Source organism: Labrus bergylta, chromosome 6 (genome assembly GCF_963930695.1).
Source record: "Labrus bergylta chromosome 6, fLabBer1.1, whole genome shotgun sequence".
NCBI lineage: Eukaryota > Metazoa > Chordata > Actinopteri > Labriformes > Labridae > Labrus > Labrus bergylta.
Genome location: NC_089200.1, coordinates 5842173 through 5869581, shown reverse-complemented (window position 1 = coordinate 5869581; position 27409 = coordinate 5842173). Strand labels below are relative to the sequence as shown.

Below are 27409 nucleotides of genomic sequence, written 5' to 3'. Positions count from 1 at the left end.
GCTCCATCTCTATTTTTATACACGTCAACATCTCGAAGCAGTGATTGTGCATCTGCAGTCCTAGATTTCTTGTTGACAACATTTCACTGTGACAAAGTTGATTGTCGAAAAATGATCCACCAAAGTGTGTGTGGTGAATGTGCAGATGGATCACTCAGTCAGAGATCATTTGGATATCGGTTCCCCTTATCAGCTTAAATGCTTGCTGTCGTTTGCACATCTAAACCCAGGAGAACAATCAAAAAATAGTCCAGCAACAAACGGAGAGTGATTTTTTTTTTTTTTAAGATTTATTTTGGGCTTTTTGTGCCTTTAATGTAGATAGAGGACAGTGGATAGAGTCAGAAACTAGGGAGAGAGCGGGGAACGACATGCGGAAAGGGGCCACGGGTGGAAGTGAACCCGGGCCTACCGCTTGAGATGAGAGTCTCAATGCATGTGATGCACGCCCTAACCATTGCACCACCAGCGCGCCCTGAATGGAGAGTGATTTAAATACAGCAGTGCTCACTTTTCTAATTTTCTCACTTTTCTTCATCTCTGCTTCTTTTTCACCTTCTTCTCCCCCTCATCTTCTTCTTTGTGCTTTTTAAAAACATCCTTCTCTATTTATTCCTTTTCTTACCAACCTCCTCCTTCTTCGCTCTCCCTCCTCCTGCTTCCTCCACCTTCTGCTTTTCTATCCTCTAATCCGTCTCCTCCTCTCCTCTTTTGTTTTCTTGTTCCCTTCCCTTCTATTTTTTTCTTCTTCTTCCTCTACTCCTTTGTTTATCATACAATTGTGTGCTTCTGTTTATTTTCATACTCCACATGTCCTCTTCTGCCTTTGTCCTCTTCTTTGGTACCTTTTCTTTCTCATCTCCTTCCTTTCTACTTCCACTCTCCCCCCTTCACCTTTTCCTATGCCATTGTCTTTCCTCTGTTCCTCCTCCTGCTCCACTGCTTTACTCTCTCTATTGTCTTCTCCTCTAATTCTCATCTTATTCTTTTGTCATTTCCTTCTTGATCCTCCGCTTGTTTTCAATCCTCTACCTCCTTATGGTCATCATTGTTCTCCTCCTTTTCTCTTTCTTTTTAAAACTCTCCTTCTCCTACACCTCATTTCTGTGTCTCTCCTCCTCCTTCATATTTTCTTTCTCCTTCTTTCTTTTCTTCTATCTTTTCCTCATCTTCTTGTTTTTTCTCTCTCCTCGTCTCCTCCACATCCTCCTTCGATTCCTCCTCCTCCTGCAGGACTAATGATTCAGGCCTTCTCACCCATAAGGAGACCCTCCCGGTCAGGTCTCTGGTGCTGGGCGACATCCAGCGCTCGGGGTCTGAGGCCGCCTACAGGGTGGGACCTATGCTTTGTCATGGAGATAGTGAGTCAGCCATATTTTGACGTGTTAATTATTTCATGTAGTGTTTTTTTTTTTTTTTTTTTAAATTCAACAGTGTTTATCATTCATTGAGTTTTATTTAACTATAATGTAAAGGATTTCCTCTAGTCATTCCCCCACTGCTGTTTAATTTGTTAATGGGAAAATAGTCTGCAGCTAATTACCTAATTAGCAGTCCAGCAGCTAAAATATGACCGCCTTTGTGCTCTTCAATAACGACTTGTAATGAAAAGATACTCTCTATAAGAAATGAACAATGGGGCAATATCTTTTACCTGCTTTAATTGCTTCGAATTTCAGCCTTCAGTTTAATGAGCGGATAAATAAACGGCTTGAGAGATAAATCAGCATAAATGAGATCGCATAGCTGGAGTTCTGCTTTGGCTCTTTGCTAATTAGCGGAACAGTTGGTTCATTTGTTTACAACAGAGTTTTCATTATGCAGTCATCATGCTGCGTTGTTTTAAAATAAGTTTTGCTCCAGAGTGATTTATACATATAAAGGATTTATTTCTCTCTATACCAGAATACTGGAATGAAGGATACAAAACATTAAGACGTGTTTGTGTTTCTCTTAGAGAACTTCTGGAACGCAGCGTTTTTTGACAAAGAGACGTCCTACCTTCACTTCCCCACCTTCCACGGAGAGCTGAATGCAGACATCTCCTTTCTGTTTAAAACGACGTCTTCTTCTGGGGTGTTCCTGGAAAATCTGGGCATCAAGGACTTCATCCGGATCGAGCTGAGCTGTGAGTGAGAACTCGACGTTGTTCTGCCTCATTAATATAAACATGTGGCCGTTTCGTTCTGATTAAGGTGCAGTGGCATTGAAAGGAAAACAGATTGTGTTTAAGACCCTCGTAACTAAAATATTTGGTGGTTTTGCTCATATTTTACCGATGGGGGACAACTTAAATCTGAGTTAAAGACATGAGTGCATGAGATTCACGATGTTGATGCCACGTATGGTACAAAATACAAACTGTCCCCCCCCCCCCCCCCCGCCTGTGCCAATAAAGATGCAAATATTCAGTTAACCTGTTTATTTCTGCTGTCAAAATTGACGTTTTAACATTTATTTTACTTCCAGGGTTTTTAAAGCCAGCCTAAAGTGGACACTGGATGAACTGCACTTTTTTGTCATATCTGCATTGGCTTCAACTCCAGAGGTTGCCACTTGTTTAAAACATTAACAACCTGATTTCAAAACATAACTAAATACTACCAGTGGGAAAGTTTTACGAAGGGTAGGCACTAGGGCTCCTAGTGACTATTTTCCCTTTCGAAGACTAGTTCACTAGTATACAGGTATGAAAACAATTTATTGAAGATGAGGGGCAGCTACTCGTGCAGCCATTGTCGTGATGAGCCGTGTTATCTGTTTAGAACGAGCATGATCACAGTGTGTGTAGATAAACAACGTGTGGCTAACATTGGCAGTGCTAGCACCTCCAGCCTCCAGTCCTCCTTGCAAGTTAACATCCACATGTCGATATGCTAGTTTAACCCGACACAGCCTACATTACAACTTTATCTCCCTTTTCTAGATCAGAATAGTGCCAAACCGCACAGCTCATAGAAGAGGCTTTACGTTCACTATGCTGGTTTACATCCAGCAATAGAGCGAGGAGCAAAGGCAGAGTAACATGAGCTAGAGCCCCAGCTAGTGGCCGGTGGCTGCGTTACAGCTTAGACACAACATTTCACCAGTAATGTGGGCCTACATCAATAGAAGTACTAATAATTAGTTTGACTAACTAGTAATCATGTAGTGCCTATGAGCAAAGGGTTTCATTTTTTATTCGTTGACTAATCCCGGACATCCCCAAAAAAGTTATTTTAACCAAAACATCTTTCCAGAAACTTTAAAAACCTTTACTATGGCTCTGCAAAAGTGGTTTCAGTTGTGTTTTTCAAATGTTTTGAAGGGGCTATTGAATTATATTTTGGATCAGGAAATGCTTATAGGTTGTATTATCACAATTCAATCACAAATGAACCTTTGTTGTTTGGTTTGGAGGACCTGATATGTGGGTAGTGCTTTAACTTCTGCTTCATTTAAAGTGATGCTTCAGTGTTTTCTTGAAATAGGTAGGAGAAGAAATATAGAGCATAAAGTAAAACAAATTTTAGAGTATTGGCTACATTGTTTGAGAGGTGATCGGGGGAGCTCAAATGTATTATGTTTAATATCGCTCCGTCTTTCTTTCTGTGTATCTCACTCAAGAAAAACACAAGCACACACTCGCTCAAACAGAGAGAGGACAAATGGCAGCCCTCCTCCTTGGGGAAACCCCGTCATTGTTACAGCAGAGCGCGTCTCTTATCTCGTTGCGGCGCTATTACCGCTGTTATTATGACAGCTGGTGTTGAGATGACTGTGTATCATTATTACTGCTGTTAACATGACTGGAGCCGGGCCATGAGAGCAGTCTCTAAATTAAGTTACGCCTCTGGGTTTTATTTCTATCAAACGGTTCCACAGTCCCACAGCGGCACAGCTCTCCCTCCTCTGTCGGCCTCGTCCATGAGGGATGATGATGTGTTCGAGCACAGATGTCCCCACCTCGCTAACTTCACCCCTAAATGTGGAGCGTGGGCCCGCTGACAGTTGTTATGATGGATGAACGTAGCCTTTGCAGCCTCCATGTATTAGGGGTTAAATTCTAAAACAAATATAAGCTGTGTAAACACTGTGAAGGTTATTGATTACAGTATGCCGACCTAGATAAGGTGAGGAGGTTCACTCCTACAGGGATAACCACACTTACAGTGCAGTACTTAAAACAAAGATCTTATGAAATAAAAGGTCCTGCATTTGATTTATTGTTCTCATATGACATAGAACATGTTCTCATGTCTTTACATTCCCTGCTTCCAAAAAAGTCTTTCTGTGTGATGAAACCATGAAGTGGAGCGAGGCTGCAGGTTGAAGTAGATCTCTGTTAATCGGCTCTGTTAGCCTGTTGTTAAAGTGGCCCTCTTTGTAATATAAAAGCATCAGCACGCTAACATGATCACACTGACATTGGCAGAAAGTTTTGAAGGTAAGATGATTGCCCAAGTTGGCAGGTTTCCACATGTATACATTGTCATTGCCACTGCAAAACAGAAAACATGCTCGTCCAAACTGGGCGTGTGTTTGATAAGCTGACTTTACGATTAACCTGTGACAGGTTAGCTGTCTTATTGACCGTAGCAATTAGTGCAACCACATTCAGCACAGGCATGTGGACGTTAATCTGCAAGGACTGCTAACATTAGCCGAACCTGGCGAACCAAATTGACATTGTTTTCCTGCAGATCTGAGATCCCGTGTACAGCCATGTTAAATAAATTGTTCCAATAATGGTTTGTGATATCCTTAGCTGTTGTCATGTCTGTGCACATCCGGTAGTTGCATATGACCTGAGCTCTCATGTGCCCTCTAGTGGTAACCTCATGTAACATGTATAATGCCGGGCTAACTGTGAACCAATTTGTTCATGAAGCAGTCAGTTGTGTATACAAACACAAGCTTACATAGTCATTATATCTCTGGCCTTACTCACTCACATAAACTTCCAACCCTTCTCTCGTACCTTGGGTCGATCTGTGAATCATCTCAGATCTGTGCCCAGCTGTCTGTCCATCCTGCAAACAGATGGACAGAAAGGAGAAGCCAATTCGCGCTCCTGCCAACATGTGATGACAGAGGAGCACAGCTGACTAATGGGTTCATTGAAAGATGGCACCGTCTGGATCCAATCTGTGGAGAAGATTTCACTATAAACAGAAGGATAAAATAAGTCTTGTAACTGTAACCCAGTCTCCCTCGAGAAAGAGATTTGAATTCCTGTGGGAATTCTTAATTAAATAAGAGTTATTTCAAATTATTGAAGAGACCTGCAAAGATACAGAGGCATTCAAAGATGTATGTTTGGGCTTATATGCCTTTATTGGATAGGGCAGTGGCTAGAGAAGAAATTCAGACGAGAGAGTAGGGGTATGACATGCAAGTAAAGAGCCTCAGGTCGGACTTGAACCCCCCCCCCCCCCCCGCAACCTAACCGCTAGGCCATCTGCGCCCTGCATTTGTGTTTAAGTCTGTTGTGTTTAACAAGTCAAACGTGACAAACAAATGAAGACTCCCTGAGGTTAAAGCTTTTTTAAAGCTCCTGTAGGAGTTTTGAACGGATTATAAAACAGACTAAAATTAATATTGATGCATTTTTATGGCAGACGAAAGCAAATGAGCCCATCACTAACAAGACTGACTATAACTTTAGAGTTATTTTTAATGCCAGCAACCACTGTCACATGGTTGGCGTCAGACGAGACGATTCGCAGCAAATATTCATAACAAGTGCTAAATTTGTTAAATAAACTTTAGTCAGAAAGCACTGTGTACAGGACAAGATCAGCAAGAGGCAAGACATATCTTTAAAATCAACACAAACTCAATTTCTCACAGGAGATTCTCAACATCTTTCGTCAAATGTAGTGGAAAATATTTGGATGATGTCAAAAGCAGTTGGTGTACATAGTTGTCATATATCAGCTGTAAACTTTCCCCTATTGATTCGATTAATTGAAACAGTTTTATAACGTTAGTAAAAAGTTAACAAAGCTAATGAAACTCACTTTATGTTTGCCTACTGCAGTTTTAAGCGTGTCAACAATACTACACACAGTGCGAGGACGGATTGATTAAAGTGTCCCTCTGTGCAAAGATGGGTCGGAGTCATGAGGGATTTGCAATGCCTCACTCATCAGAGGGCACATTATCTCAAAGTGTCAGGGAGAGTTTGTTAATCAGAGCGATAGACTTGAGCGGGAACAAGACAAACTCATTTCGCTTCTGAGACAGCCAACAAGTCACACAAATGAATCTTACAAAGCCCTTGTGACAAGCGCTTCCTTTTTGTTGTTGTCTCACTCTTCCGATATCTAATCCAACTAGTCTGACCATAACCCTCCTCTCCAGCCTCCTCAGAGGTCGTCTTCTCATTCGATGTCGGGAACGGACCGCTCGGGGTGCGACTGGAGACGAGCGTCCCTCTGAACGACAACCGATGGCACAGCGTACGAGCGGAGAGAAACGTGAAGGAGGCGTCTCTACGTGTCGATGAGTTCCCCGCTGCCATACAGGAGGCGCCCGCTGATGGACACATTCATCTGCAGCTCAACAGCCAGTTATTCATAGGTGAGGGGCAAGTGTGTTTCACTAATCCAAAGAATAATCTCCAAGAATGTAAGTGTTGTTTGTATTAAGGTTTTAATTTAAGGTTAGTTTAAGGTTTTGGTGAATGTTGGTGTTCAAACATTTACCTCATTAGTAGCTGAGTGATGATAATAATTACTGTCTCATCCTTTCTTTTCTCAGAGTGTGACCATAGAAAAACATGCACCAATTTAACAATTGTGCAAAAGCAGACTCACAACACCCCAGAGAAAAAAACACATTTGAAAAGCGAAGTGAAGCGGAGAGGTTTTTTTTTTTTTTTGTCTCAGTAGCTCAGCCTGAAGTAGGCAGCCATTCAGAGAAAATAAACCTCAGTGGACTCCTACATCAAGTGAATTCTATAAGTCCTGCCAACTATGGCATTATATTCATATAAGACAGAACTCTGGGATAAAAGCTTTGCTCTGCACCACTTAAGTCCCACAAGGGCAGCTGTTGAAGTTCAGGAAAACCAGGAAGCTGCACGTGTCCTATTACAGTGAGGCTCATCCTCAGAGTCCTTTATAACCTAAACTGACCCGAGGTGCCAAGAAACCAGTGAGCGGAGTTAACGAGAGCTGCTGGTGTTTGAGACAGAAGTATTTGATAGGGTAGAGAGATGCTGATTCCAAGCTTTCTGAACACTAAACAATGATTATCACCAATCAATAACCTTAAGGTTTGTGCTGACAGAACTGATAATACAGTTTTTGTATCAGTACAAAGCTTCAATTACATCCTCAAAGAGCCTCAAAGAGCCTCTTTTGCTTGTCAATTAAAAACATGGATACTCATTTCAGAGTGGTTTACCTTATTTATCCAGAAAATGTTAAACTCCAATGATGTTTTAACAAAAGGCAAGATTGTTTTGTACCGTGACTTCATCATGATTGCTCCCCCCCTGCCCCCGCAACCATGGCAACCACTTGCGAGTCCATCCTGCTAACTGTGGGTGTTTTTTTTAAATGTATTTCTGAGACGCCCCTTATTCCAGGTCTAATTCACCGTTTAGAATGATGTCATATAGCGGTCCACTTCATTGTTATTGCACAGTTGTGTTCACATCTCCCGCAGACCGTACTTGAGTACACGTCAATCAAGATCACCTTTTTCAAGTGGACCTGGGCATGGTACTCAATTATAGTACCAGTACAGAACGTTTGTGTTCACACTGATCAAATCAACCTGGCTTTGGGGTCAAGCATACTCTGATCTGGGCCCAGGTTTCTTTCATAAACTGTTTTAAAAATGAAAAACCTCTTGAAGCAGATTTATGTGATAAGCTGGCAGTAAAGGAGTATGCTTTAGACATGGCTCTAATTGGCCAATAAACACAGAGGAAGGAGCCCGGATTGTGTTTATTTACCGTTATGTAGCTCATTTCAACAACCAGACGATTTAAAGTTCTTTACAGAGATAACGTCTCAGCTCACAATCTTATGGGTTGTTAATAAGAAATACTCCCCATTTCATTTCCTTAAAAGAGATAAGTGCTTATGTTTGAAACACAAGTGATTCCAACAGTGGTGAATATTGTGCTTTAGTATTTCTTTAGTATTCATAATAACAGGAGTCAGAACTTGCGGTTCACTCAAGTCAAAACAGAGTGTGGAGCAGTGATGTGAGTCGATGGAGATCTGTAATGAATAAACTATTTCAGGCTTTGGCTATTCAGTCGATACCTGTTATAGGGATCAATTCATTGTCTGAATTTAATGACTTTGGATTTGTTGACAATGAGAATAAAATCGAATGCCAGCTGTTTCCTTCAAAGTCGAGATAACCTTCAAACCCAACCTTAAATCCAAGCGGATTATTTGATCGTAAAAGGAGAGATTTGGGGTTCTTTTTATAAACTTTTAAACAAAGTTAAAACTTTTTTTCTCTTAACTTTATCAGTTGAAACTCCCTTATCTTCATCTCCTCCACAGACTTTCATGATTCTTGTTAAACCTCCCGTCTTATCTGCAGAGCTGCGTTAAGAGGGGGATGAAATCCAATCTTGTATTTTGAAGCTTTTATCCTTCAGCAAACATTCTGGACATTTGCTCATTTGTAAACAAACATTTTTGAAAAGAAAATCAACCAACAAATAAATGACGAGATTGGGGAGATGCAGATAAAAATTGAGGTGAGCTTTGACTGTGCGGCTGTGTTGAACTAATAATCCCCTCCGAACAGCCAAAAAAGAAATGACCACGACTCAATCTCTGTATATTTGCAGCAGAGTTTGGGTCTGTGTTTACTGGTGATGCAGAGGGATTGGTATATATTTGAATGGAAATGTGATTGGAAATGGGCTGCTGTGGGAGAGGCTGTTTGTGTTTGACAAAGACTAGATTTACAGCAACGCAATATGCATGTCTGTCCCTCTACTCTTTCATTTTGGAAGTTTTATTGTTAATCCATAATGTTAGCAGCCTCCCATCTATGAAAACATCATTCATTGGACTGCAAAGACACATGCGTTGCTGAGTTACATGTCCCATTAGTATTGTATAAAATTGCCTTGTATAACTTAATAAGAGACGGTTTTCAATGCACAGAATTAATAAGATGTCATTTAGCTTTGGCTGAATTAATATGACACAGAGTTGTTCTGGTTCAGCTTCATGTATTACTATGGGAAGGAATACATTTTGTACACACTGAAACACACAAATAATCGTAGTTAAAATAATATGAATCAAACAATCTTTATTTGTATATCTTAACAGTGTTATCTAATGAATCAGTAAGTGTTGGTTATGGTGCTTGTGTTTGTCCTTCTGCTTTGTTCTTGCATGCTCAGATACAGTACAGAGGTATTAGATTGTAATATTGTTGAGGTACTTGAAATCGGTTTAGGTCTCAAGACCGGTCTCGAGAACACTTTTTGAAGGGCTTGGTCTCGGAATTGAAAGCATTTTTCCTCAGTCATGTCTCGGTCTTGGACTTGGTGGAATCCGGATTTCAAATGAAGACCGGTCAAGACCAACACTGAGAGGCTTATTTTTACACGTCATTACTGGGATTAGAAGAAAAACGCCTTTTTTTAAAAGGATGAATAACTTCAATTCATTCATAACTCTTGAATCATTTTTATCCCCCAGGTTACATCTGCAACCTCCCGAGTGTTCAGGTCTAAGTGAGTGACACGCACTTTGCACACAAGATGATTTTTTTATTTCTATTTATGGTCTTGGTCTTGTCCCGGTCTTGCCCTGCCTTGGTCTCGGTCTCTATCCCTGAATGTCTTGGTCTCGGTTAGTGTGGTCTTGACTACAACACTAGATTGTAAATTCTTCATTTCAACAATTATTATTATTTTTTATCAAATATTTATTTTTGTCTTTTTTGGAGAGACCAGACAGTGGAAAGAGATGGAAAATTGGGGCAAGAGAGAGAGCAGGGAATGAGAAGCCAGAGGTCATATTGAACCCAGGCTGCCTGCTTCAAGTATTACAACCTCTGAAAAGGGTGCAACTGGGGTTAGAGACCATGGTTGCCAGATCAAGTCCCAGAATGAATAAAGACTGAAACTGGGCTGGTAGCTGGTAATGTGCCATTTTACTCCCTGAGCACTGCCGAGGTGCCCTTGAGCAAGGCGTCGAATCTCAAACTGCCTGGGTCACCAATCCCTGTGCAGCCCCCTCGCTCTGCCATCCCTCCATATCTCTTATATCTGGTCTATAGGTCCTGTTTGTGCTTTAGGTCCAATGTGTGTGAAGTGTGTCTCATGATAACAGAGTGTGAAGTTACATTTCCCTCAGAATGAATCAAGTAAATTACATTTTAACAAGAATTGATTGTTGGTTGGGTGATGGGGTCTATTACCTGCACAATGTTGCTCTGCTAGTTTAAAAGATAACCTCAATGTTAACCAGATAAAGTCTTATGACTAAAGGTGTTCATTAGTTTAATAGTTCTTTCATGAAAATGTACCCTGAAGATTTGACCCTTTTTTGACGGTCTCAAACCTGTATCTTCTGGAAACATTTTCTGGATTAAATATCAATTAGTAGAAGTTTTCAGTGTGTGTTTAATTCGGTCTAATCAAACTTTTCTTGATTGAGTTGTTTGAAGATTGCTTAATTAAGTTTCTTAGTCTGTGCGCCTTCAATGTGTTCTCTGTGTTTGAGAGCTCGTGCTGCAGAAGGAGACGGTTTGTGATTTAACAGTCTGAGAGGCTGCAGGCTGAACATTTCAAACGTCAGACTCAAACTGTGAGTGTAACACCTTTTTAACTCCAATAACAACCTTCACGTCTGGATAAAAAAAAACAAGATGTCACCAGCTTGGAACTCCAGGAAAAATGTGATTTCACCAGGTCTGAACTCTGTTAACAACATGAGTTTGCTGCAGTATATTATCTTCTTAATTGTCAGGTGGAAAGAGGAAGAGATTGTTCCTCTCACCTCTTAGTAGAAAGGATGGATTTCAGACTCCGCTGTTGGTCAGTACACAGCCAGCACACTGATACATCACAGGCAGTGTCGGTGTGGGATTGCCCTGCAGAGGCGATACAGTCGTGTTGTGCTGATGTTGCAACATGTGGCTGTCAAGCCTAATTTGCTGCATGTAAGACAAAACATGCTGTATATTTAGAGTCATACAAAGACTGTTGCTCTTTTTCATCATCACTTCTTTTTCTGTGGGAGGTTGAATGTTGATTAATAAGATTGTGGGGATTTGTGCAACATTTTCCCCTTTTTTATGTTACTCAAACTTATTTGCTCATTTGCTGCTCTAGCAAGAATTGCTTTCTCTACTCCATTTATAAAAGCTTATTATTATTCATACAGACTTGTGGTATTAGCCTTGTTAAAATGTGGTAATCCAAGGGATCACTAACATCTTGTAGGGAATGTTGAATGTATTATTCCTCAAATAATTTGAGGTTATTTCAGTTTATTTTGTTAACATTTCCAAAGGTACAGGCAGCCTCTATCTCACATGATATTTGCTACCAATAAGAGTGAGGAAATGAGCCTCTCCCCACTTTTTAATCTCTACTCCTGCCTGACTCTGCTGCCATCATGGGTTTTCAAAAGTAGAAAAATATAGGATACATAATTTTAAACGTGTTACGATCCACACAGTAAAACAAGACAATCTCTGCATCCGCCTCCACACTGGAGGAAGAACTGAAGTGACTGTGGTGCCATTATTTGAAACCAGCTGTGGTCCTGGTTATGAGGATCTTCTCTGCCCAGCATCTCGCAGCCATCTGTCATATGGCGGTGGGATGGCCTCGGTGCATACATCCAAAATCCAAATCTAAAAATCCAAACAGATATCCAAAAGTTTGCAGTCCTTTGTTTTGACTAAACTTGGTTGAATCCAGGAGTGGGGGTTGGTGTTGTTTAACAGAGTGACTCTGTATCTCTGCACAGACCTACAAAACCTGCAGACAGGTCACATAACTGTGATCCTGATTCGACTGAATATTAAAGGGACTGATGGAATTGTATTTAGTGATTTATTGACCAACCTTATCATTAATATTGTTTTGGGTTAGCTTATATGTTCAAAACAGAAGACAGGAGTCACAGCCTGGGGATCATGGTCATATGAGGATTACAGTGGGCTTGTTATATTGACAAATAGAAAGACCCAGAACTAGAGAATAAGCCTTTCTCTTTTTTTTCAGGGGGCACCGCTTCCAGACAGAAAGGCTTCCTGGGATGTATCCGGTCGCTGCAGCTAAACGGCGTCACTCTGGACCTAGAGGAGAGGGCAAAGATCACCCCAGGGGTCCGACCAGGGTGCCCGGGTCACTGCAGCAGCTACGGCTCACTCTGCCAGAACCAAGGTCGCTGTGTGGAGAGAGCCAACGGTTTCTCCTGCGACTGTGGCCAGTCAGCCTACACCGGATCTTTCTGTCATCAAGGTACAAAACATTTGAATACACACACACACACATTTCAGACTACTCATATCATGAGCTTTTATCACAGATTATGTGTCTTTATGTTAGATTTTCAATGTTTTTGGTCCATCTGACACTTTAACTGAGCAGCAACCTCGGTTGTTGAAAAATGTTTGGAAGTAAACCACTTGAGAAAAAATAAATGGTTTAATTTATAGCTAATTTCTTTACTTGTAAAATCTGCTTAATTGTTTAATTATTTATGACTCATTTGTTTTGTTTATATCAAGGCTAAGAGTTAGGTATACATTTGCAAAATTGGGGGCGTGGCTGATTTGACTGACAGATGGGCCCATTGCAGCTGTTTTGCAGGAGGCTTAAGGCCAGCCTCTACTTGACCTCCTTCACCTTAGCATGTAGCTCGATTGATTGAAAGTTAGGTGGAGACGACATTTCCAACATTGGGACTGCAATCATTTGGCTTCAAAATGTTTTAGTCAGAAACAGATGGGTGACGCCATTGAGACTACGTCCATGTTTTGTACAGTGTATGATATTAATATCCTTTAGCCTCCGGACAGATTCCATCTTCTTTGACATAAAGTTTTTTTCTCACGGGATGAGAAAACCTGAGAGCTGACCTCATATGAAAGGAAGTCTCTTTTTAGTCTTTTATCCTTATACTTTCTATATAAATTGAATTTCCTCTTGAATAAGCAACGGTAGCCTAATTTAGCTTTGATATGTAAATAAGTCTTTGTCTAAAGAAGAAGTTAGATGTCTGATATACGACTGATCCAGACTTCATTCATGAGATAATGAACGAATAGGAGGAGTAATATTGGGCATTGTAAGTTTGAAAGATAACATAAATGTTGTATTTTAATCATTATCAAGCTGTGAAATGTTTATAATATAAAATCCTAATCCTGCAAAGGTTACAAAAATGGCTTGAGCTGGCCTATAGTGACATGTTTTATTTAAAAAGTTCTTCTTCATCATATATTGCTCTTACCTGTTTTATTTACATCCCATCTTGGAGGTTATAGTATTCATCCCACATGGTATCAGCAAATATTAGTTTTAATGACGAAGAAGAATTTATTCCTGCTTTTTATTGCATTTTATTTTTCCAGCCCGGCATCCTATTCAGAGAGCCTCCAAATAAAGATCTGTTTGCAGGTTAAACTATTGTTAGCTTTGCTGCTGTAAGTTAAAAAAAAATAGAATCAGACTTTGTAATATAGCATTAAGTAAGGTCTTTTACCTGCTTTTTGTAAAGTGTCTCGAGATAACACTAAAAATTGATTGCTTGATTGATTGACTGGCATGTTGTGCAAAAAATAATGTAAAAATGAGGCCTGTATTTCAACCATGATCATGAAGTCCACATAACGACGTCCTTTTGATATTATAGATACCAACAGGTTATTTCTGCAGACTGTGTTCATTTGCTCACACACTGTTAAACACGCAATGCAAATTCTTTCCATAAAACTTTTACTCTTTTGTATCGCTGACCTTAACCCATTTGACTATCTTGAATTGTTTATTTCACCTCTTTCACACTAAGTTTATAAAAAATTTAAAAAACAGGATCATTTCGACCGCTGATGCCCTGCTCCTTTAATGAGAAGAAGAGAGCAAAGATCAGACACTTTCCTGAGGAGGATCCTTCAGTGAGCAGACTTCAGACTGACCCTGACTGTCTGTGCTGTTCACTGTCTGCACCGTTTATCCTCTCCACCCTGAGTGGGTCATAATGAGTCTCCTGAAGGGAGAGTATTGGGATTATCTTTAAGGACCTCTGTCTGCCATATGATTCATCAAGGGTTTTGATGCCGCTAAAAATATGTTGTTAAAAGGAATAGTTCAACAGGTCAAGAGTTGTTGCAGTTACTGAAAAATACACTTATTTTGCTTTCTCAGTTAGAAAAGAGGTCGAAACCATTCCTGTAATTATCCATTTAGCATCCAGAATGTGCTTAGCTTAGCTTAGTGTCAAGTCTAAAAGGACATGGGGACAAATGGACAGTCAGGTATCAGGGGATAAGTTTAAGTGGCAGCCACCAATCAATACATCAGTTGGTCTTTTATAACCACAATTCATAACAAACTGTATCTCAAGACTCTTTAAAGTCCAGGCCGTACTCTCGATGAAAAGCTGATCAGCTGCGTTGAGCTTAGAAAGTTGGGATAGAACACACAAATCATCTCACCACACGGTCACCTTCTACCCTTCAGAGGTTTCAGCCAACTTTAAATCGACAACATCCATCGCCTACAACCTCCAGGATCCCTTTGAAGTGAGCAGGAACAGCAGCGCTGGGCCTCCCTCTATCTACGCTGATGTGACGGCGAGAGAAGAAAACATCTCGCTGAGCTTCAGAACCAATCAGAGTCCTGCTCTGCTGCTCTACATCAACTCGTTCTACAGGGAATACCTGGCCCTGCTCATCAACAAACAAGGTGAGGACAATAAACATGTAGTATGGGTCAGGCAGGACAAGCTTCCTTTTTATTTTTACACCTTTTTTCATTTCCTCTCCTTCTCCTTTTTTCCCCCGCTGGATGTAATATTCCTTCCTCTTCCCCCTCTTCCTCCTCCTCCTCCCCCTCTTCCTCCTCCTCCTCCTCTTCCCCCTCTTCCTCCTTCCTCCTCCTCCTCCTCCTCTTCCCCCTCTTCCTCCTTCCTCCTCCTCCTCCTCCTCCTCCTCCTCTTCCCCCTCTTCCTGACTCCTCCTGCTCCTCCTCCTCTTCCTTCCTCCTCCTCCTCTTCCCCCTCTTCCTCCTCCTCCACTTCCCCCTCTTCCTCCTCCACTTCCCCCTCTTCCTCCTTCCTCTTCCTCCTCCTCCTCCACTTCCCCCTCTTCCTCCTTCCTCCTCCTCCTCCTCCACTTCCCCCTCTTCCTCCTTCCTCCTCCTCCTCCTCCTCCTCCTCCACTTCCCCCTCTTCCTCCTTCCTCCTCCTCCTCCTCCTCTTCCCCCTCTTCCTCCTCCTCCACTTCCCCCTCTTCCTCCTTCCTCCTCCTCCTCCTCTTCCCCCTCTTCCTCCTCCTCCACTTCCCCCTCTTCCTCCTTCCTCCTCCTCCTCTTCCCCCTCTTCCTCCTCCACTTCCCCCTCTTCCTCCTTCCTCTTCCTCCTCCACTTCCCCCTCTTCCTCCTTCCTCCTCCTCCTCCTCTTCCCCCTCTTCCTCCTCCACTTCCCCCTCTTCCTCCTTCCTCCTCCTCCTCCTCTTCCCCCTCTTCCTCCTCCACTTCCCCCTCTTCCTCCTTCCTCCTCCTCCTCTTCCCCCTCTCCCTCCTCCTCCTCCTGCTTGAAACCATGCACAGTGTCTGGTTCAGAGAAAACAGTCTGTGAAGTTACTATAAAATGATAATTCTGTTTTTCTCCTTTGTTCTTGCCATTGTGATTATTTACTCACATCACTGTAGAGCTCCGCGTTGCTCCAGTTGGCAGGGAGCATTGCCAGGATTCCTGCAAAGCATAATCGGATTTACAATTATCCATTGCTGTAACTTCATTATGCTGGCTAAACACAGGCGACTGAAAGCTTTTGTGAAAACACACCTTGGTAACCTTAAACCCACGGGGGTGAATGTGCTTTCTAAGTCTGTGTCATGAATAAAAGTTTTCCTAATTCAGCTGTTTGAAGTGACTTTCAGCTTTTTTTAATGACTAAGAGAAAAGCTGAGAGATGACAGTGTGTTGAATAGTTGATCAAACTGTCAGGTGTCTGCACTCTTCCTGATGTTTCTAATTTAATCCCTGAGAGAGGTCTGATGCCTGAGAAAAAGGCTTTTCTCTTCTTTTTCGCTGCTGCACTCAGAAACGTTATGACACACGACAGCTTGAAACACCTTTTGCCCTCTGTGAGACTGTTTGAATTATCAAGATGTGTTCTTATGAAAGAGTAACTATTCCCTATTAGTCTCTTTCTGAAAGAAAGTAACACTGTGACTGGTATTAGAAAAGTTAGAAAGGGCATTATGAGTGTGGATTATTAGGATTATTTCCTATCATTAGTGCTCATCTATACAGCCTGCAGAGATCTCAGGGGGGGTCGAATTATCTCAGTACAGTGAAACTTATTATGAATAATAGAATTGAAAATTAATTTAAAACATTCTGAGTTATTCAGAGGGATAAAGTATTAATCCTTGTAGTGTTCAGTGGTTGGTAGCTTCTTAATTCAGCAGCTGGTTTCCAGAAACTCTCTGTTATATTATCTACAAAGACGCAACATCAATCCATCATGAGCACAGCACTAAGCAACATTCAGCGAAGTTATCATGTCTTCTCAGAGCTAAAACTGTGGACATGTTTGGAAAATTGATTATATGCTTAATTTATTATCAAAGACTTTTGTAAAATGAGTCTTTTGCCATTTTTGCATCAGCAGCATCGTAAAAAAAAAGCATGAAGTTATCTTGATTTTCACGGCACATTATTATTCTTTACTCATATCTGTCTATTAGAGCTTTCACACTTGCTGGAAACTCCTGAAAAACTCCTGATATTTCCAGGAGGAGCTGTATGTGTGAACGCAAACAGCCACACTTTTCACCTGGACTTCACCTGTAGTTTCTCCTGCCAGCACCCTTAGTATTTTTTCCACAGCAAACAACTATCTGGATATTTTCAGGAGGAGCTGTATATGTGAAAACGGCTTAATAGTCAAATTGCTTCATGGACAAATAAAGCTGTGCTCTCCCTTAATCTGGTGGATTTTATCTAAAGGTTACACAAAACTGCAATGTAATAGATATTGGCTTTTTGGGGGTCTTTTGGTGTATAAACCAAGAACTTGTGGAATTGCTACTGCTCTTAACAAGCTTTCCAAAAGAAAGATCACTTTTGAATGCACTTTGTATGTGCTTGCATTACAGAGTATGACTCTATCGCTCTTTTTGTGTTTTGCACAGATGAGCTGGAACTGAGGTACAATTTGCAAAGCAGCAGAGATGTTGAGGTGCTGGGGGGCAGAGTCACAAACTTGGCCGATGGACGTCTGCACTCAGTGACCATCAGGAGACTGGCAGAGACTGTCTCTGTTCAGGTAAACACACGAGTAATAATCCACAGTGTGACACAGGGGTTGGTTTGAAAATGTATACTACTGTATGTGAACAAAAGAGTGGGGGTTAATCTTTTTTTTTTTACTTTAAGGTGCCAGAGGCGCCTTTAAAAAGACATACTGACATCCAAACTGTGCTTTGAGTTGTAAAATAAATCAACTACAATCACTGCAAACACCTGAGAATAAGACTGTGCAGCGACGCTACTGGCTGGCTTAGCTTATTTTGATACCTTGAAGGTCACTCCAGCACTACCAAACAATCATGTATACTGTGATGTAAATACCCAGCTTACTTATGTTCCTTTCAGTGGTATCATAATATAATACCAGCTTAGATAAGGCTGGTTTATTGTGCTTTATTAAATCAATCTTGGCTTTTTTCTTTGGTGTCATGGTTTTGTCACACATCTTTAAAAAAGACAAGAATTCCTTACACCATGAAGTGAAAAGGTCCAGTCAGCTGATTGGTGGGTCAAAGCTCTACCCAGTGTCCTTGAATACTAGATGTTAAATGTTAAATGGACATGAGCTTGTATAACACCTTTCTAGTCTTCTGACTACTCAAAGCGCTTTTACACCGCAGGTCACACCTACAGTACATTAATGGCAGAGGCTGCTGTACAAAGTGACCATCAGAAGTAATTTATCCCATTTATACCTCGACGGAAAAGCAGTGGGAGCATCTATGGGATAAGTGTCTTGCCCATGGACACATTGGACATGTAGCTGCAGGAGCTGGGGTTCAAAATCGAACCCCAGACCTTCAGATTGAGCCAACTGAGCCACAGCCGCCCCTACAGGACAGTTATGGCGGATAGCTATCTATTTTAAACGATGATTCTCACCCTTTCCACAGAGATTTTCGTCTTCCTTCCTCTAACAAAGGTTTTTAGTCCCAAGGTGTTGAACTGCTATCACTAAGCTGAACATGCTGATATATTTGCACATACATATGTATCTATTTATTTTAGTCCTACACTTGCATTTACCCTGGAGTTATTCAGGATTTTTCTTTATTTGAGTCATTTTTTTATCGATTTGTAATGATTTATATTCCTCTCTCTTTTACGCTCTTGTTTTATTTTTCCCTTATATGCTGTCTCGTGTTACGTCCCTTTTGTAGTTGTGTGTCATAATTGATGTCATCATCTTGCTGGCCGCAAATACTGTAAATGTGCCTGAACCTGTTAAATGGGACAGTTGGTATGTGTGCACATGTATGTCCCAAACATGGTTCAACTACAACTGAGCATTAAAAACAAAAAAAATGATCTGCAGCCTAAAGTGAAAGTAAGAATGATCTGAGCTGATACACAGAAAAGATTGGTGACACTACAGGCAATTTTGATGTACAGGTATCTACTGCTGTTAATTGTTGTCAAAGCAAATCCTAGTCCATGTGTTGCTGTGGACAAGAGCTACAGGACACATCAGCCACCAGTTTTCATAGTTAAAAAAAAAGTGTGCCAGGTAAGTCTTGCCTTGGGTATTCAATCAGTTAGAAACCGCTCAGGTCAAAGAAAGCGAGGAGATTTTTTTTATTTATTTACTATTTTTTTTAATCCCTTTTGTTTTTGAGGCTCCACTTTGGTCTCGAGGTGATCAACATTAGCAGATGTCTTATTGATAAATGACTCACTAAAGCTCAAATCTCTGTGTTTGCAAGCCATACATCAAGCCCTCTGTGTTTCATTACAAAGAGTGTCTCTCTCTGAAGGATTGTCCACCTCAAAACCTGCTCCACTTACACTCCTCTGCTCAGCTACTGCAATATACTGTATGTCACAGGTTAACTGGTTTCCTGTTTTGGGAGTGAATCCAGTTTACATTTTGATGATCATAAAAGAAGCTGGACATTTTAACCTTCCTTTTTGCTCGAATCTAAATGCCACCATTTGTTGAATGCTGTTTTTCACAGTTTTGTCCAGTTTTGTTTCCAACCTGTTAAGTTTTCACCTTTACAGATGTTACATGATGTTATCTTTCAGATTGACCAGAATCCTAGAGAAGAGTTCAACTTGACATCTGATGTGGAACTCAACAGCATCAAAACTCTGATTCTGGGCAGAGTGCAGGGTAAGTGGGCGCTCTCTTAGCGCACACAACAGCACTTAGACACTCTCATTAGCATAACAGCTCTGAGATGTTTGGCTTCATGTGACAAAACGCTGCTCTGGAGCTTTCTGCTGTTTTCTCTTCTTAAGGTTGGGCGGTCTGAAGGGAAACTGCAGCCTGAACAGCTGTTGGGCTTTTAAAAGACAGACACACTGACATTCATATTCAAACAGTCACAAGCAGCACTTTATTGTGAAGATGCAAAATAGAAGGAACCTCAATAAAGGTGGTGCCACCCACTTAAAATGCTTTTAGGTGGCATTTTTGAGGCATATGGCAGGGTAAAGCATCGTGCAAATGATTTTGTTTTTTCAGAAATGCAGAAGTTCAAAAAATAAAGTCTACCATTGTGAACTTTTATCTGTGTTATGGATGCAGTGAGTAATACCTTCTTTATGTCTGTATAGCAGAGCGGGCCTTCAGACAGATGTAATGGTAATAACTTTAGAAAAGGTCTTTCACTTTGTATGGTAATGAGGAGAGATTGAAAAGAACAAATTACTTAGAAGATTGGAGTCAGCACCCTGCGATTCAGCATAACAACCAATAAGTCTGAGCTGCTGTGGGTGGGGTCAAACTTAACCAGGAAGTCAGACAGTGCAGATCAGAACATTTCATCACTTCAGTCGTCCTCTACAGGACTAATCTGTCCTCTCTGGCTTCTCTAAAAGGATGATGATTTTATTCCAAAATTGTACAACTGTCATTCCTCTGGCAAAACAAATATTTACTTTTAGATAGCATCGTCTCAGACAAATTTTAGAAAAATGAACGATATTAGAATATTAAAAAATTAGACTTTGAGCCCTCACCTGTCTGGTTTCACACCTTTGCTTTGTACTATGACTACCCGTTACATTAGTTATAAATAATATTGTTTTGAGTGAGGACAAGAAGGAGAACAGTGCTTCTTAGTCAGTGACTTGTTAAAACCTTTCAATACAGTCTCATTGAGATTATGTGTTATTGGATTAGATTTCAGTGCTTGTACTTTATTTAGAAAAAGCTTTCTAAAAAAAAAACATCACTCTGTCAAAACTACTACTAATATCCCATCATCCTAGTTTTACCAATAAAAAGAGGTGTTCCACAAGGATCAGTTCTAGGCCCTGTCTTATATTTTATTCATAATTTGCATCGATAATATTGTTTCATCAAAAAGACTGTAAAATCCATCTTAATGTCGATAATACAATCAGTCTTAAACTAGTACTTAACTCCAACAAAACCCAGTTTCCAAGAGCAAGTGAAATTAATTTAACAGTCTTAACTATTTCAGTCAGATACTCTTTAAGTAGTTTGAGTCCACTGCTTGTTTATGGTTTAACATTACTGAAAGACTTAAGTGTGTCAAAACTAGACATATCCCGTCAGAGTTTTTAAAGGTGTCCCACAAGGCTCAGAACTGGGCCCTTATCTTATTAACAATTTATATCTAATATTGTCTCTTCTATAAAGACTGTAATATCTAATCGTATGTGGATGATGCTATTCTCTGTTGTTTTTCAGAATCTGTTTGACAGACTGTTTAAAACCTACAACATTCTTTAAGTCATTGTTCTTGTGTAATAACCAGCTATACATCTCGGCATATAATTGCAAGGCAAGGCAAAGTTTATCTTTATAGCACATTTCAACAACAAGGCAATTCAAAGTGCTTCACACAAGACATCAAAAGCATCATGACAGAGGGAAAGTGATTCAAGTTGTTGACAATGGTCATGTTAGTATGTGACCCCGCCTTCTCTATACTGAGCCTCAGGGCTCCAGCAGTCATATCGGTATCAGAGAAGCAGTGAGATAGTTGATATATTGTAACTCCCAGCCAACGCTGTCATCCATCGCCCTAACTAATGGACCAGGAAAGACTGGAGGGACTGACATACCCAGAGAGAGAGAAACTGATAATGAAGCTAGAGTGAGGGTGTGATACTGAGACACAGAGAGGTGGAATCATCCGTTCCTACACAGCTCACACCATCACCAGTGAGGGAACAATATATTAACGTTAATACTTGTGATTTATTTAAAATTGCAACAATGTAGCACGGTACTATCTTCCCTTATTCTGTATTTATACTCCACATTCTAGCATCTCACATGCTTAATTTTGTTTTCTTGTTTTTAAAACTTTTCATTTTTAGGCACTTTTTTCTTTAATATCCCTTTAACACAAAGGCACCATGTTTGACTTAATATAGCGAGTAAACAAACGTATATGAATACTTGGTCAAGCCAGTTATTTTTTAATTAAAAAAACCTCAGAGAAAAATTCCTCTGCCTGCATGTACCTATACAGGAAAAGAAGCTTTCAAATTATAGCATAATGTGCAGCTTTGGACAATCTTATATTACAGCTTTTACTGTAATAAAAAAATTCTCCCATCTCAATCGTTTATCCTTGAGGCCATTCAAAGGTTATTACCATATCATGTGTTTTTAAATATTTAAATTTAAGTCGAATTGTTTCTCCCTGCTTAAATAATCACATCCAAATGAAAACTTATCAAGGTCTGATTAAATAAATACAGATGATAAACTGCGCTGTCCAGACAGGCCAATCCTCAGTGACCTCTTCATTTGTTTGAAAAGTTGTTTCTCCCCTAAATTTACTCGACAGGTAATGATGTGCTGTGTGATCAAACTGTCCTGCAGGAATAATTGAAGTTCACACAGACCTTCACAGTCTCTGAAGATTTTATTTAGCACCTGTGGTTATTAATAGTACTGCGAGTGTGTGACTATCTTAAGGATCATAGTCGCTCCTTTGTTCACACACTAGGTTTTACCTTTTAGATGTGGTGTCTGCAGCAGTCAAACAGATGTTTAAAAAAATGTTTATAAAGTAAAACACTAATCTTTCAAAGTGTCACAAATAAAGCAGCAGTTTTTCTTTGCATGAGCCTCACATCAGGTGCGAATTATCCAACACGATTTAGTATTTCAAAACTCTTCTCCAAATCTTTTCAACCTTTCTGAGGATACTGACGGATAAACCCTTATGGTTTGATCACCTCTTTGACCTTTTCTCTTAAAACCCTTTCAGATTTAACCTGCACTTGTACACAAAGTTAAAATATCATAGAAAAGCAGTGGGGTTTTTTTTCACCCACCACTCCCATTTCTAACTGTGTAATTCACATTGTGGTCTCTTCTAATGCCCCCACAGACCCTTTGCTTATCAGATGTTAATTAAAACTGCCACAAAAACAATTTTATAATCAAAAGTTGCTTCCATTTCATCAGCGGTGCAACAAATTGCCTCCTTTGTTGTATTTCGCGCTACAAAATAAATCTCTTTCCTACTTATTTTTCTTCAATTAGGCCTGTGCATTGATGCAATGCCAATTAATAGAGAGACTTTCCTTGATGACTTTCCTGTTTTAAGCAGTGTTTTGGCAGTTTGATTGGCTTAAGATTTTGTCACACGAGTATCTGCAACGACAAGCACCCACCAACACAGCCCCTGGGCATTTTTTTTAACCCAGTTCTTGGTCTGAACTCCCACTGAGAAAGAGGGGGTGCTGATCTCATTATGCAAAGATTTACAGTGGCAGAGAGCAAAAATACATTTTTGAGAATAACTCTGGAACCGGTCTTCCTATATATAATTATATAAATAATGTTCATATTGGTTGACTCTGCAGGATATGATTTATGACCACTGCCAACCAAGTGCAGAAGCAGGAACTAGTGCGACCTTTTATGTGCTGTAGCATGACAAACAGCAACGGCACAGAATTTAACGTGTTTGACTTTGATGCTGGATGCCACGATTTACATCTTCCTCAGACAAACCGTTTCTATCTCAAACATTAAACATGAAATAATCTTTCTCTAACCTTTGCCAAGCTTTTCAGCTACCTCTGCATACAACATGCATAATACATGTTCTAAAAACCTTAACATCCAAAACTTTGACTTTGATGGCTGTTTAATATTGACTGCTATCAGTTTTATTGGGCAAATGGGATGGTTAAAAATCTGTCCCAGAAGGTTTTAGTAACATCAAAGAGGGTATTAACATGATAAAGATGTAGATAGATATCACTTATCATTGTGACCATGGGTCTCATCAAGATAATGTTTATCGCAGCTGCATTTCAAGTCTGTAATTGGAACTTGCTGATAACAATTTGTCTTCTCACTCAGTCTCTCTTCTCTCTGTGTCTCTCCGCCTGTGTTCAGAGTCTGATGAGCTGGATTCCGAGCTGGCAGAGATGGCCTCTCTTGGGTTCACAGGCTGTCTGTCAGGTGTTCGCTTTAACTCCATCACTCCTCTAAAAGCTGCTCTGCTGCACCCTGACAGCCATGTTATTGTCACTGGACCCTTGGTGCAGTCGAGCTGTGGTTCCTCTTCTCCTGCTAATCCTTACACAGCGGAAACCACACACTCCTTAACAGGTACAACAGTCACACCCTGCCCTTTTATCCTATACTATGCATATACTGTAAACATGTAGGTAACTGCCCCTCCATTTACAAATGTGAAGTCCCTTTGTTCAAAAAGGTTTAATTTATCTAAAAATCCACTTTTTGGCTACACAGGATCAGGTAATCCAGTTTGAAAACTATAATCAATTTTATCCAGATAAGATTTTTTTATGTTATATTTTTGGTCCTTCTGCCGTTATTTGATAGGGCAGTTTAAGAGAGACAGGAAATATTTGGAGTAGAGAGTCAGGGGATGACATGCAGGGCTGAGGTCAGATTTAAACCCACGGAAGATTACCCAATTCAGATTACCAGTGCTCTAAATGGGACTACATACTACCAGAGGGGGCGCTAAAATCCATGCGCAGAGGCTACAGGCCCTGGACCGCCCCAGGTCTGAATCTAAGTTAATATGCAAATGGAGGTTTTTTAAAAAAAAAACTTTATTCACCAAAATGTGCATACACACTCACACAATAAAAAAAAAAACAAATACAAACAAGAGGGGAACTGTGGTATGATACAGTTTTGCAAGCAGATTTAGACAGAAGCAAGCAAACAAACAAAGAAACAAAGAAACAAAACAAAACAAAACAAAACAAAACAAAACAAAAGGAAAAGGGTCAGTAAATAAAATGAATGAATTCGAAAGAGGGGCAAAATAAGTAAATGAGCAAACAGGACAAAGAAAAACATGGAGACTGTATAGTAACAAATAACACTGGTGGGATAAGTTGTACACATGGTGATGATTTTTGGTGTTATTTGTTTGTTTTTGTTTTGTTTTTCACTTTCTATCACAAGTGGAGGTTTTTATCTTGATTCGATTACTCGATCCGAATTAAATTCTGAGTATTTTTTTTTCTCTTTTGAGCAACAAATTTTCATTAAAATGAATGGCTGTTATCTGGCCCATCCTGTTTTTTCTTTAATATTATTCTCAGGGCAGTTCATTAAACTTTTTATTGTGTCATTAACCATCCCCCTCAGTGGGCAGACAGAGTGAGGGCACATAGGCAGATGAGATAAGTCAGACAACTAGAGTAAAGTCTGTGCTGAATCCTTTAACAAGCTCTTTCTTCTCTGACTGATTCTTCTACAAGTGGACTCTCCTCACCTCCTATAGGCAACACATCGTTATCTTATCTCTCTTCTGCATCACGTTCTTTTCTTTCCTCTTTGCCTCTTTTCTGGATTCCGTCTCTGCTTTTTGTTATGTTTTCTGTCTTTCTCACTTTTCACAGATCAGCCTGGTTCAGTGGATCCAGGTCAACCTTTAGTCAACGCCATCAGGAGTGACTCTGCTCTAATTGGAGGTAATGCAATCCATCTTAGCCCCAAGTGAAACTATTCATTTAAATATCCAAACACTGGAATATTTCCGGTCGTGCGAGTGTCAGTAGTTTGACACTGTGAATAGAAGAAGCAAGAGTTGTGTCAGAGTTTCAGATTTTGAGCAGGAAGAAAGCGAGGAAAAACACATCTTGATCTTGAGACTGAGAAGACAGGGAGGGGAAGTAAGGTTCGGCTCTTAATGATGAGAATCTTTTGTGAGAAATCACAAAATGCACAAAAATGGAGCTGCCGACAGGAATAAAGACTTTCATTTCTACTTTAAAGCCACTTTAGCTCAGAGTTCAGCTCAGTCAGGCAGTATTTGTCTCTCCAGCTGCCTACCCTAAAGAGTGCACTGCAAAGTTTGCTTGTAGAACAAAACAAAAGGTTACTTTAAATAGACTGATTTCACGTCAAACTTGAGATCAAATCAAGCAGAAACACTTGTTGAAGTGCAAAATACTGTGACTCAAGCATCTACTTTAGCGGACTGCAGAAGCAAAGGAAATCTCCATTAGGTTTTTACAGTATAAATCATCATGTTTACAGCCTGGTAGCAAGAAACCAAATTAACGGTTTGATCTGCAAAGCATTTTTTTACAACTCATCTTATATTACTTGGTACATTTCTGTCTTTTAGGGGTGATTGCTGTCGTGATCTTCATCAGTGTGTCGGCGCTGGCAATACTGGCCAGATTCATGTGCAGCAAGAAGGAGACGTACAGGAACCAGGATGTCAAAGCGGCTCAGCCTGAAGACGGCCATGAGATGCCCTTCAGCAGCCAGGCGGACTCTCAGAGCGCTCCCAGAGAAAACCAAAAGGAGTTTTTTATTTAGCAGGAGACCCTGAACTCCCACCAACCTGACAGGACAGAACGAGGTGATTTATCAGGAGCTCGGTGCTTTAAGAGACACTCGGAGTCCCTCAGCAGAATGTGAAGTCCAAAAACAGAACACTTTATGACTTTCTTTTGCCACCTTTCTGCTGTCATCTTGAGGATGTTAATATCACAAAATGTAAATGGTTATTTGTGTGCTTATAACAATGTTTACCTGCCATATTGAAATGTTTAAATTAATTTATTAAAAAGGAAATAGACGCGACGATCAAAACACAACTTTGTTGCAGTTTAACTAGATTTTTGGACCTCATGTTAATTTATTTTAAAAAACTTTTTCTACGAGGACGTCAACCTTCCGGGTGTCGAGATGTCAGAGCCATAAGATGTGCTTTAAAGTGAAGACTGAGGTTTGATTTCTACCCGTCAGCCAAAGCACTTTCCCAGAATCAACTGAAATCCATTCCTGATAAGTGAACATCATTTTAACACACACTGTATGTATTTACACAAAAATAAAGTCAACCCTAAAACTTCTTCTTCCACTTCTGCGCTTTATCTTCGAGTCAGTCAGACAGCGTCGATGTTTGTCTCTATATCCTGAGAAAAATAAAAGCTTAACAATGAGGCTGACATGTTTTAAAAACTTTAATTCTTCCTGTGCCGCCTGCAGTGAGCAGCCGTCACCAAAACTTTCAAAAGTATAGTTTCCAATAGCTCAAAGCTCAAAGCAGCACAGACTACAAGACCTTGACTGTCACCTCCTTCAGACGTTGATCGTGTTTCTGCTGGAGCACTAATCTGTGTTTGCTTGACGGGTTGACTAAAAGATAATCAGAGCGGGGAATGGAAGGAATTGTAGAGACGCTGAGGAGAAATGATGAAATGAGAACGAGCCGCAAACAAATATTTATATTGGATATACTTAACTGTCGCTGCAATACTTTTTTTTTAGGATTAAAACTGAAAGTTTGTTTTCCTTCCACAGTAAGGTTTCATTATCAATGACTTCACCTCATTAGTGCTGAATTTACATATTTGTTCTTTGTTTCCCTCATATCGCTCCATCTGCAAAGTTGTTGTTTTTCTCGCTCACGTAACATTGCAGATCATTTTCATATAAACAAATGTCTCTTTTGATACTCTTTAGCACAGAGTAACCCCGCACAGT

General features: G+C 40.2%; 1 protein-coding gene across 1 annotated transcript in view; it reads left to right on the top strand.

Annotated features, from left to right (window-relative positions):
- LOC109997159 (contactin-associated protein-like 4) overlaps positions 1-26775 on the top strand; it is a 110048-nt gene extending 83273 nt beyond the window's left edge. Inside the window, exons 15-24 of the mRNA XM_020651548.3 lie at positions 1234-1361; positions 1958-2128; positions 6346-6564; positions 12215-12454; positions 14678-14902; positions 17361-17494; positions 19504-19591; positions 23819-24034; positions 25309-25380; positions 26040-26775. Of these exons, the coding sequence (XP_020507204.2) occupies positions 1234-1361; positions 1958-2128; positions 6346-6564; positions 12215-12454; positions 14678-14902; positions 17361-17494; positions 19504-19591; positions 23819-24034; positions 25309-25380; positions 26040-26236 (1690 nt within the window). The 3' untranslated portion in view covers positions 26237-26775. The remainder of the gene's footprint in view (positions 1-1233; positions 1362-1957; positions 2129-6345; positions 6565-12214; positions 12455-14677; positions 14903-17360; positions 17495-19503; positions 19592-23818; positions 24035-25308; positions 25381-26039) is intronic.
- Positions 26776-27409: the final 634 nt, after the last annotated feature.